Source organism: Gadus morhua, chromosome 1, assembly GCF_902167405.1.
Source record: "Gadus morhua chromosome 1, gadMor3.0, whole genome shotgun sequence".
Lineage (NCBI taxonomy): Eukaryota > Metazoa > Chordata > Actinopteri > Gadiformes > Gadidae > Gadus > Gadus morhua.
Window position 1 is genome coordinate 12,555,977 of NC_044048.1, and position 12,500 is coordinate 12,568,476.

Sequence of the window (12,500 nt, forward strand, 5' to 3'; positions counted from 1 at the left end):
ATCATTTCTTGAAAACATATCATCATTCTTCAGCCAGCAGTATAATTGCTTAAGACAGCAAAACAGTTGCCAGGCAACACAGGCTAGGATACTACTGAGATTGGCGGCACACATATACTAAAAATGAATTGTTATAAGGTCACAGGTGTGCGTGAGTATTTTCCAAGCTTTGAGCCAATCAAAATCAAGGAACGGAACTATCCATTTCATAAAGGGTTTTTAATGCTTTTCGGAGTGAATACATCTTAGTGGTGAACACATTTTAGTAGTAGGAACATTACTGTTAGAAGCAGGTCAGGGCTGGGACGCCTCTAACCATGATGTAATTACATTTATATTTTACAGTATTACTCTCGATCTGTCCTTTAGTATCTTTCGTCTCTGACCTCACACACACGCACACACTCCCACCAACACATACAGACACAAAGAGCTAATGACCATTTAAGAAATGGAAATTGGTATGTTTATCAGTAATTGAATACATAAACAGAATGGTTTGTGTGTTTCTCTCCAAAGCTAGCTCTCTCTCTGTCTCTCGCTCTCTTTCTAAATGAAATCATGATATTCGAAAATGAACTGTCTAGGATAATCTCTCCTAATGATTGTGTACTCTATAACCTTGATACAGACTCAGAGGTTCTGTGTGTATGCCCATGAGTAGAGGTGAGTGGGGACTGGACACAAATTACTGTCTGCTTTATTTTATAGAGACAGAGAGAGAGAGAGAGAGAGAGAGAGAGAGAGAGAGAGAGAGAGAGAGAGAGAGAGAGAGAGAGGAGAGAGAGAGAGAGAGAGAGAGAGAGAGAGAGAGGAGAGAGAGAGAGAGAGAGAGAGAGAGAGAGAGAGAGAGAGAGAGAGAGAGAGAGAGAGAGAGAGAACATTGAAGGAACAGGAAGAGACAGACTGAGTACTGTGTCTATTTGTGTACACACGTTGTCTCAGGACATTGTGGTGTACTAACAATACCCTGACTAAGATCTAAGCAAGCGACCACTGTGCAAGCAGCACTTTCTCTCTTTTCCCTTCAAAGGAACACAAAACATTTTCATTTTTCCACACAAACATCTAAATCGCACTCAAGAAGATTTTATGCGCAAACCTTTTTTTTTCGGCGAAAGAAAAAAAACTCAGCTTTGGAAACAATCAATGGCTGTACAAATAATACAAAGTGGAATGAGACTTGACACGCCTTCCATGGCTCAGCCTTCCTCCTGGAGGTCGGAATTGCAGACGCACAGCGTTGATTGACCGGTAGAGTTCTAACACAAGATGTTGTCGCTTCACAAATAAGCACCTCAGGGTTTTGGCAGATCATCCATGTATTTTAATGAGATGCACCAATGTGTTTTTTTTGTGTATGACCGGTGTGAGTGTGCGCAAGTGTGTTTGTACATACACATACACACATACACACTCACATAAAAATACACCAACAAATACACACAAAAGCTTTCTCCCGCTCTCTCTCTCTATAGCTCGCAGTTCACCCTTGTGCTGCAGAACACACTCCAGCACACACTGCGTGCGTGCCTGTGTGCGTGTGTGTGGGTATATATCCTGTGCGTTGCACTCTACCTGTGATGGCGTGGTGGGCGAAGGCCTCGACGTAGGTCAGGTAGTTGTGGGGACAGTTCTTCTTCAGCCACTTGCACACGTCCTGCTGGGTCCACAGCACCACGGGCTTGGAGAGGCAGGACAGCGTGGGGCTGGTGTGGTACACGGTGAAGGCCTCGCCTGGACGCAGCTGGAGACGTACGCACACACACACACACACACAAACATAGACATGCACGCACACATGCACACACACACACACACGAACGCACGCAGGCGCGCTTACACACACACACAGGCACGCGTGCACGCACGCACGCATACACACACACACACACACACACACACTCAGGCACGCGCACGCACGCACACACACACACACACACACACAGGAAAAATGGAGGAGTTAATTCTGCAGCACAAGGATAAATTGCAAACATGAGGGAGGGAGAGAGAGAGAGAGTGAGAGCGAGAGAGAAAGTGTCTTTGTGTATTCGTGCACGTGATTCTGGGTATGTATGTATGTATGTGTGTGTTCATGTGTGACACAGAAAGAATGCATTAGTAAATTCGTGAGATACGTTGATGTATGGTTGTTTAACACATAATCATATCTTAATTGATTTGAATTTATTACTTATACACACTTTCCTCTAAATGTCAAACGGCCTTGGATGATAGATTCTAACCAATTATGATTTATTAAAAAAACATCTTCCTCGAGTGCTGCAAAAAAGTAGCGATGTAGAAATTTAAATCATCAATGAATTGAATACTGAATTAAATGTAATTTACATTGTATCTTACATTGCATATAAATTAAACTTCAAAGTTTTCAAGGTAAAAAATACAACAACAGGGAAGAAGATAAATAACTACTATAATATAATAATAATAATAATTACAAACTGTATTTAAAGAGTACAAGAAGTGCAAACGCATACAGGCAAAGACGAAATAAAAGCTGTTGTTCTTCACCTCTCAACCCCAATTTATAGATATAAAAAGGGAATCTGTAATTTCCACTGGCTCAGTGTGTTTTTTACCCTATACTTTACTCAATGTGACAATTAAATCCAAAGGGAACAATGCATCCGGCTGCTAATCAGTTCAGTCCATCAGTAGTCTTAAATGTTTCTGCAAAGAAATGTTTTGCAGAATAATTCTGTTCTGCTCTATTTTTGTATATCGATGACTTCTACTTCATTTCACTTGTTCTAGTTGACTTGACCTTCTGTTCTTTCTATAATCATTAAAATGTGTCCCTGTCCTGTTGTGCATTGTATACCTGAGTGCAGGGCCGTCGGACTGCGGGGACAGTTGTGGGGGGGCCCAAGGCAGAGGGGGGGCCCATGACCAAAAAAAAAAAAAAAAAAAAAAAAAAAAATTACCCCCCCCCCCCCCCTGAGTACCTGCAGAGCAGGTACTCAGGGTCCATCAGTACCTATAGTATAGGGGCCCAGGATTTGGTGCTACGGCCCTGCCTGAGTGTGTCTGTGTGTGAATGCGTGCGTGCATGTGTCTTTGTGTCTTTGTGTATATGTGACAGTGTACATGCATGCAATTCTGCAAGACTCTATTCCTTCCAGGTCAATACCTTCAAGCAGTCAAGAATGCATATGGCCGACTCCATATGTTTATCTCTGTCTCTATCTCCTTCTCACTCTCTCGCTCTCTCTCTAAGGTTCCTCTTCACCACTTCCCCTCGTCTTTGATCACACACGCACAACAGAACTCACACTTCAAAGGAACAGAATGAGTCTGCATCGCGGTGCGAAGGAGTTTATAAAGATGTCAGGTTCACCCACCGATTATTAGATGCAAAGAACACAGCACTCCTCCTCTCATGCAACCCTTGGTCTAGATTCTCTGTAGCTTCCTTCTTAGTTGAGATAACTCACTTTTATGCACAACTACCAAAAAAAGCGTGTCTTGCTGCTTCCTGTGGCTTCTCTGCAGCCAAGAGAGGCTGCAAATGTGGTCGTGCTCGTGCAGCACTTGAACTTTGTGCGTTTACCCCAATTTTGATTGTATGCTCTAAATGTTCCCACTCGGAAGTCTTTTAAAATGTCCTACTAATTAAATGACTAAACGTTAACGTTGTCACGTAACAATCAAAATCACACAAGTGTTTCAAAAGCAAGGTGCTACATCATGGTTCAGTGGTTTAAAAGACTTGTGACCACATTGGTATCTTTCCCCCCCTGTCATTCGGTCTCTGTGCATATAGTTTGTAGCCTGACACCTCTATTACAATGCTCCACTAACTGAGCCCCTTCCACCTTTAAAGACCTCCGTTTGACTGTTTCCACTGGACACCATAATTACGCCCTGAGATCTATCGCTGCACAATGGAGCACTGAAGCCAGTTTAATAACCCCAAATTCACTGCACTCCTCGTTGTTAATTAAGATTGAGGCGGAGAGGTGTGGAGAAAGCCCTGTCTTTGAGATGACTGAGTGTGTCAGACATTTGAGGATGGCTATTATCTCAATCTGCGGTGAAACGGGGGCTGCACGCCGTCTCTATCGCCCGCCACGGCGCCGCTCGTATTGATGCACATAAATCTGTCTGTGATTAGGATATGCAGCCGGGGGATGAAGGGGCTGAGGAGAGAAAGGTTAGGAGGACGGGTGCTGCAGAACGGAACCGCCCCGGGGGAGTGAGACAGGGAGATACAGACAGACAGGCTGACAGAGAGACAGAGAGAGAGATACAGACAGACAGGCTGACCGACAGGCAGAGAGAGAGATAACAACAGACAGGCAGATAGACACAGACACAGAGATACAGACAGACAGGCTGGCTGACAGGCAGACAGACAGACAGACAGACAGACAGACAGACAGACAGACAGACAGACAGACAGACAGACAGACAGACAGACAGACAGACAGACAGGCAGAAAGGGACTCAGAGAGAGATACAGACAGACAGGCTGACAGACACAGAGAGAAAGATAACAACAGACAGGCAGATAAAGACACAGACACAGAGATACAGACAGACAGGCTGACAGACAGACAGAGAGATACAGAGAGAGAGAGAGAGAGAGAGAGAGAGAGAGAGAGAGAGAGAGAGAGAGAGAGAGAGAGAGAGAGAGAGAGAGAGAGAGAGAGAGAGAGAGACAAACAGAAAGGCAGAGAGAGAGAGAGAAAGAGAGAGAGCAAAGACAGAGAGATGGAGACACACAGGCAGACACTCAGGCAGAGAGAGAGACATGGAGATAGAACGATTGACAGACAGACAGACACGTAGATATACACACACACAGACACACAGGCAGATGGACAGGCAGACAGAGAGACAGAGAGACAGGCAGAAAAACAGACAGAAATAGACAAGTCGACAGAGACAGAGGGACAGGCAGAGAGACAGACAGACAGGAAGATAGCGAGGCAGCCGGTTGTCAAGTTAGGGTACCAGACAGACATACAGACAGACTTACAGACAGATTCTTCAGAATGATGTGTGTGTGTGCGTGTGTGTGTGTGTGTGTGTGTGTGTGTGTGTGCGTGCGTGCGTGCGTGCGTGCGTGCGTGCGTGCGTGCGTGTGTGCGCGCGCGCGTGTGTGTGCGTGCGTGCGTGTGTGTGTGTGTGTGCGGGCGTGCGTGCATGCGTGTGCGGGCGTGCGTGCATGCGTGCGTGTGTGTGTGTGTGTGAGAGAGGAAGGTGGACGGGGGACGGGGGAGGGCTCTAATTTGACGCCGGCTCACATTTCTGTGTGAGTAATGGGCTTCATCATCAAGAAGCCAGACAGAAGGGAAATAGAACGATGACTCCCTCCTCATCTTTCCATCTCTCCCTCGCCCCTCCTTCTTCTTCTCGCCCTGTCCCGTGACCATCCATCAGCCTCTATCTCCTCTGGCCAGCTCCCTGCTCTCCTGGTTCACGCTTCACCGATGCCCCCGGCCCACTCCCCCGCCCCCGAAGACCCACAGCTGTCCACCAGGGGGTGCTCACTCATACGTCAGGACCACGCCGCCTCTTGGCCGTCTGTAGCTTAGGCCAGCATGAAGTTTGACGGGGAAGTGATTTAATTCTCGTAATACCAAGGCAGTATCTTTTGTGTTTAGGATGTGGCGAGGTCCTGGTCAACAATGATACCTCATTAAAGAGTTAGGATGGGTCATTAGTTAGTTAATAGAGTCTGGGTCCTAGAGTGATGTGAGGCCGCCATTCAAGTCCCAACCTCAATGCGCTGAATATAGATGGTCTACGCTGAAAAATCGCAACAGTAAATATTTAGTTATTTATAATTTACCGCATGCTGATACAGCATGCTTGGAGAAGGAGGGCAATTTACTGCTGACATGTTGTAGCTTTGACTCTTCAGTGGATCCGTAGATAAAGATAGGACGGGAAATGCCCGACTTTGGTGAAGGATCTTCGAGCCGGTACACCCATATCTCCCAATACACTCCCCAATAAAAAGTATTACAAATACCTTATTTTAAAAATAACAAAATAAACACATTCCAACAAATAATTTCCTCCTTTCCTGGTCCCACTTCAAACCAGATTCAAAGATAATGTGCAATTTTACACAACCTCAATTTTTTTTATTTAACGATTTTGTGTAATTTGATTTGGTAGTCAGATTATCCTTCTCTGTATCAGGAACTTGCACTTTATACTTTGTTCCTTATAATTCAGAATAAGGGTGGGTTGCTTCCACATAAACAAATCACGAGCTGCTAATGATTCCGCAAGTGACGTTACTCTCTGCTGTTTATTTTTAGGGTCCATAGTTCTGGACATTTTTTCCAAAACAGCCTCAATAGCATAATCCAAAGAGTTCTTGAAAGTGTCCCTCCAGCATACCTATTCTCTCCGACTCACTCATTCAAATTGTCTTCTCCCTCACTGCGGAAGCACAACCTTGAACATTTTTCAAAACTTCCAAGTATCTGTGTGTGGGTGTGTGTGTGTGTGTTGTGTGTATACCTGCTCCTTCCCTCTGTGGAGCTGAATCAGGGATTAGTAGAGGTTCACAGAGCAGGGGGGGGGGGGCTTCTTAAAATTCACCCTCTGTGACCGATAAGACCTCTCTTCCATAGCCCTCCCCTGCTCCCTTCCTGCCGTTGATCAAAGATGCTGCACCAATTAGCAGAGGAAAAAAATCTGTTTTTCTCTGTGTGTTGACGTGTGTGTGTGTGTGTGTGTGTCCGTGATTGCGAACACACATGACATGGAACAGATGGCGATGTAACAGTGATGCCAGTGTTATGGGATTGGCATTAACACACTCAAACCCCTACTCTCACTTTCACTTTCTGTTCACCCTCTCGGCTCTCTATTTCTCGCTCATTCTCGACAGCTCTCACCTTGTTTCTCTCCCTGCCTCCCTTTTAGTGGTTCCATCTGAACCTTAATAGACGCTTAACTCTCTATTTCCTTTATGTTCTCCCACAGTAGGACAAGCCATCCTTCATGTTCTCCTACTGTAGGACAAGCCATCCTTTAAGTTCTACTAAATGCTCTCCTACAGTAGGACAAGAAATCCTTCACGTTCTCCTACAGTAGGACAAGCACTCCTTCATGTTCTCCTACAGTAGGACAAGCCATCCTTTATGTTCTACTAAAGTAGGACAAGAAATCCTTCACGTTCTACAGTAGGAAAAGCACTCCTCATGTTCTCCTACAGTAGGACAAGCACCCCTTCATGTTCTCCTACAGTAGGAAAAGCACTCCTTCATGTTCTCCTACAGTAGGACAAGCATTTTCTTCATGTTCTACTATGGTAGGACAAGCCATCCTGCATGTTCTCCTACAGTAGGACAAGCATTCCTTCACACCTCTTTCAGATTACTTCCTCCCCACCCTGACTTTTACCTCCTAAAAGCGTCTCTCTCCCGTCTCTCCTCCTGTCTCTGCCAATAGCTATGTTGTCACTTAGCTCACCTGTCATATGCATGTGTGTATGAGGGTGAACAAATGTGTGTGTGTATTATGTGTGTATGTGCATGCATCTGCTTGAGCATGCGTTTGTGTCCGTCAACATATCTGTGGGTTTTTCTGTGGGTATGTGTGTGTGTGTGCGTCTCTTCTTGCTTGTGTGTGTTTGTGTATGCGTGTTTGTGTATGTGGTTGAGTGTGTGTGTGTGTGTGTGTGTGTGTGTGTGTGTGTGTGTGTGTGTGTGTGTGTGTGTGTGTGTGTGTGTGTGTGTGTGTGTGTGTGTGTGTGTGTGTGTGTGTGTGTACTGGCATTCATGTGCCCACGCGTTTGTGTGTGTCCACGTCTGTATGTCAACTGTCTTGTCTGTCTGGGTCGGCTTCACACACCTCTGCCTCTGGCTGCCCTCAGGTGTGTCTACACTTCTTGTGATCAGTGGAATGGGCGGGCAGGGTCTCAGAGGAGAACATGTTGTTAGAGGGGGAGGAGAGGGGGGAGAAGGAGGAGAGGGAGGAGTAGGGAGAGGAGGAGGAGCTGGAGGAAGGGAAAGGGGAGGAGGAGGGGGAGAGGGAGGAGTAGGGAGAGGAGGAGGAGAAGGAGGAAGGGAAAGGGGAGGAGGAGGAGGGGGAGGAGGAGGAGAAGGAGGAAGGGAAAGGGGAGGAGGAGGAGGAGGAGGATTGGGGAGAGGTGGAGGTAGAGGAGGTGGAGGAGGGGGAGGAGGGGGAGGAGAGAGAGAGAAGGGTGAGGATGTGAAGTTTGAAGCAGAAGCTTCTCCTGGTTGACCTTACTGGCTCCAACACATCCAGGACAGAGCAGCACATTGCTGAACGCTGGCATACACACAGCACACTTTGTCTGACTTCAGGCCTCACCCAAGGGTGCGACTTTACTTCTGATAGGATGGAATGGGAATGGTTGCAATACAAAGTGTCTGTGAACTGCAATCAAAGTTTGTCCCCTATGAAAATAAACTTTAAGATTCTAGTCTGGTGCCCTTTTGTTTTTTCCATTCAGGATTAAATTTGAAATGTATTCGGGATTAAAGCCCATCTGCCTGAGTGACACGAGGGTCCTTGCATGAGGCTCTTGTTCTTTTTCTCTTTTTTGTTCTGTCTGTATTGCTCAGTGTCTCTCTCGCTCTCTTTGTATCTGTCTCTGTCAGTCTTTATCTCGGTTGTGCCTCTGCTTCTGACTACATGCGTGTCTTTGCCTAGAATGAATTGACGTGTTTGACAGATGTCATCTCAACTAAACAGACAGATAGAAAGCGGCTAGAAGAACCAATAATTGAATAACAAATATGGAAAGATACTGCTCAACACATCTTTCCGCAAGAATCACCTGATACCTGTGCTTCCTTTGACAACGTTCACTATTTATTTACAATGGTTGATCCTCACAAAATACATTGGACTGATCATGATGATAATATTTTCAACAGCCTTGAAAAACTAAATAATCCAATGAAATATATTAGCATTAATGCCAATGCCTTCAATCCTCAAAACTTGCAAGAAATAGCATAACAATATAACAAAAATAACAGTATGTCTTCATGCTATATTGGTCCGGTGTACAGATTTGTTTATGTCGATTGAAAAGGTCTTATACCGTGTATTTATAATGAGAAACTCTAAAAACAGTGACCTATCGCAGACATAAAAAGCAATCTGCTTAGAGTGCTGCTTCACCGCTAGATAAGACTCCACTAACCTCTCATCCCGTACCTCCTCAACCCAGAAAGAATCACAAACACATACACAAGCACACACACACAAATCTGGTAGGGATGGGGAACGATCGTCGAATAGTCGAATAGTTGGAGTCACGTAGAATATCGAATAATGAATGTGCCTATCGTTATTTATTACACGGCTCTTTTCAATGCTGATGAACGCTCCGTTCATTTGCATGGGCCTACGATATATATCGTAACACTCCGCAAGTAGTTTGGTAACTAATCAACCCCAGCGTCCTCGGTTGCTAAGCGACGTCAACGTCTTTGGCTGATCAACACTACGAATGCTGGTAACGAATAAATTGTAAAAAGACAAACCGTGTGAAGTTATTCTTTTGGCCATAGTTTCCATATGCAAAAGACGTGACTAGTTCACCGTCATGCAGGCCGTGTTCAGTAAAATAAATAGCGATCTGTTTTCGCCGCATGTAGGCCTATCTGCCTAAGCCAACGTTGAAATAATTGTAATGTTGAATATTGAGGGCGCAGTTGTTGAAATAAACAGATTGATTTCATACAAATCATAAAAGTCTCCCCCTGTGTCATTGTGTGTGTGTGTAATTGAGGTGCGTGCGTGCGTGCGTGCGTGCGTGCGTGCGTGCGTGCGTGCGGGCGGGCGGGGTTCTTGATTGACCGATTTTCGAATATTATTCGTATACTTCTCAGCGAATATCAAATAGTATTTTTGCCAGAAATGCCCATCCCTAAAATCTGGCTAAACTCGCAGCTGCCAAATAATAATTAACCACCTCCAAAATGATTTAATATTTAGAAATTATACAAAATTTGTTAATTAAACGATGGTGGTTTGACAGCCAACAATTTATACTGTGTGCAGATAATAAAAAATGTCTCCTGTTATTCACGGTTGGTCCGGACGTCAGCTGGGCCTGAGAGCCGTGTTGACAGCCAACCCTCCTCAAGTATTTCCCCTCTCTCTCTACTCGTCCTCCGGTCTCCCATGACCGAGCTGTCTATCAACACGGCCGTCTATGTGAGATGGTTTTGGCTTCTTTAATGACTCTTTTCTCCACCCTCATCTGCCTCCCATAACACCTTAGCCCAAAAGCTTTCACAGTGAGGGAAGGGTTAAACAAGTTGTCCCTTTATAAGTGTTTCACGATCACTTTGGCATTTTAATTCGCTGCGCAGGTCTGTTTATTAAATGTGTTCAGCCGTGATTAAACGTTGATATGTTTACCGTGTACTGCTCCTATTTGTGCTGATTAACAAAGGCACTTAGCGTCTCCTCTTCAGCCCAGGGGATGCTCCTGAATAAAGTACACAGGTTTTTAAATCAACTAGAGCTGGAGTACATCTCATCCAAACTTTCGGTTGTTGTTGGAGTGTCAACAATGTCCACAAGAATATTCAAACTTGTTCTTTTGTAAAAACCTATCCTTTGACGAGCATTCGGCATAAATAATTTGCAACCGCATATTACTGTTGGCACATACATCGTTTCTCTGCTACACAAGTGTCAAGCTGTAAACCCATTTAATATTGAATAGTTTAGACTTTTTTTTAAGTGAAAATAATATGAAAAGGTTACAACTTTAATCATAGCCTGACTTCAGATACAAAAACACACACACACACACACACACACAGACACACACACGTACACACATGTTTTTTCTGCTATTTCAATGTACATTAGGGTATATGCATAATGGAATACTATATAACCCAAGAGCCCACGCATTCAAGCATGAACATGCATACACACACACACACACACACACACACACACACACACACACACACACACACACACACACACACACACACACACACACACACACACACACACACACACACACACACACACGCACACACACACTGTTGAATAATGCAAAAACATTCTTGTTGCTCAAAGCCACAAGCATATGATTAACACAAGCATAACATGTTCTCATGGTATGGAAGCTTAATTATTCCTGCGTAATTACATGGAAAAAGCTAACCCCTGTCCATATTAGATTACAGTTGTAGCTAAGCGGACACCGTCATGCTTATATACCACAGTTCACTCAGTCCAATGCAATTAGCAACACAGAAGCGCAATTTTTCAAAGACAGCGGTTACATTTCTTTGAATTGGCCCGCTTTGAGCTTTTCTATACTCAAAGGAAAAACCTAGACCTCTAACAAATTATTCTTGTCCTATATACATTTCAGCGGACATCTGCAAACCTTGTCTCTTTTGCAGTAGTGTCTCTTAGCTGTGACTCACACTACACGGTAGCACAGATGGGATCCCATATTGCGTGAGAGAATGTGTTGAGGCGAGAAGACTGCGATGCTATCCCCTACACTACACTGCACACAGACACACCACTGAGCACGCCGCCGCCACCGCTCTGAATCAACCAATCAGCGTTCAGACCGGCGCCTCATTCACTGTTCATTACGGAGACCTCTGAACAAGAAACAACCAACTGGAGCTCATTCAACACACTGCAAACTAGAATACGCTGCTGCTTTTGTCGCATGAATGTGCTGTGCAGGCTGTTCCGACAGATGTTATTTCCCAGACATTGAGATAACGTTTCTTTTGCTCGTTCAATGTTACATAAGCAGCAGATCTTGTGGTAGAATCCAACATGGCCATATTCATGAGGTACAAGACAAACCAATTAAGGCTACATCTAGCATGTACTATATGGCTGGTGATGTACTTTCACACTTTGTGATTAGTTAATGTCACACGTTTGTCCTTGTGTGTCTGTGTGTGTGCTGTGTGTATGTGTGTGTGTGTGTGTGTGTGTGTGTGTGTGTGTGTGTGTGTGTGTGTGTGTGTGTGTGTGTGTGTGTGTGTGTGTGTGTGTGTGTGTGTGTGTGTGTGTGTGTGCGCGCGTGTGTGTGATAATGATAACACACACCTGTGTAGGTTCAAATATGTGCGTCTCTACGCACATATTTGAGGTTATCAAATATGTGCGTCTCTACGCTTATGGCTCTATACAAGACCCACATCTCCCATTTCTCAGCCACTCAGTATCGCTCTCATTATCTCTAAGTCTATCTCTGTCTCTCTCCCACCCTCTGTCTCTCTCTGTCTCTCCCTCACATCCTCTCACAGTCAATCTCTCAGTCCTTCTCTCTGTCTTGCATTCCCTGTTTGTGTTTGTGTGCATGTGTGTATGTGTGCATGGATCTGTGCATTCATGGTTGAATGTGTGTTTTGTCTTTGCTCGCTGGCCATACCTGGATGCCCTCAGTGCCGGGCTGCTGCAGCAGCTTGACGGTGCGCGTGTGCGCCCCCTGCTGCTGGCCGCGGCCGTCGTGCCAGGTCAGGCTGCTGCCG

General features: G+C 45.0%; 1 protein-coding gene across 2 annotated transcripts in view; it reads right to left on the reverse strand.

Annotated features, from left to right (window-relative positions):
* samd10b (sterile alpha motif domain containing 10b) overlaps window positions 1-12,500 on the reverse strand; it is a 47,684-nt gene that overhangs the window by 11,442 nt on the left and 23,742 nt on the right. For both annotated transcript variants that reach the window (XR_003977799.1, XM_030364949.1), the window contains exons 2-3: window positions 12,401-12,500; window positions 1,579-1,747 (exon numbers count right to left, since the gene is read on the reverse strand). The exon at window positions 12,401-12,500 is cut by the window's right edge and continues 94 nt beyond it. Coding sequence is in view for 1 of the 2 variants with exons in the window: in XM_030364949.1 (XP_030220809.1) it covers window positions 1,579-1,747; window positions 12,401-12,500 (269 nt within the window). In the remaining variant the exon portion in view is untranslated. The remainder of the gene's footprint in view (window positions 1-1,578; window positions 1,748-12,400) is intronic.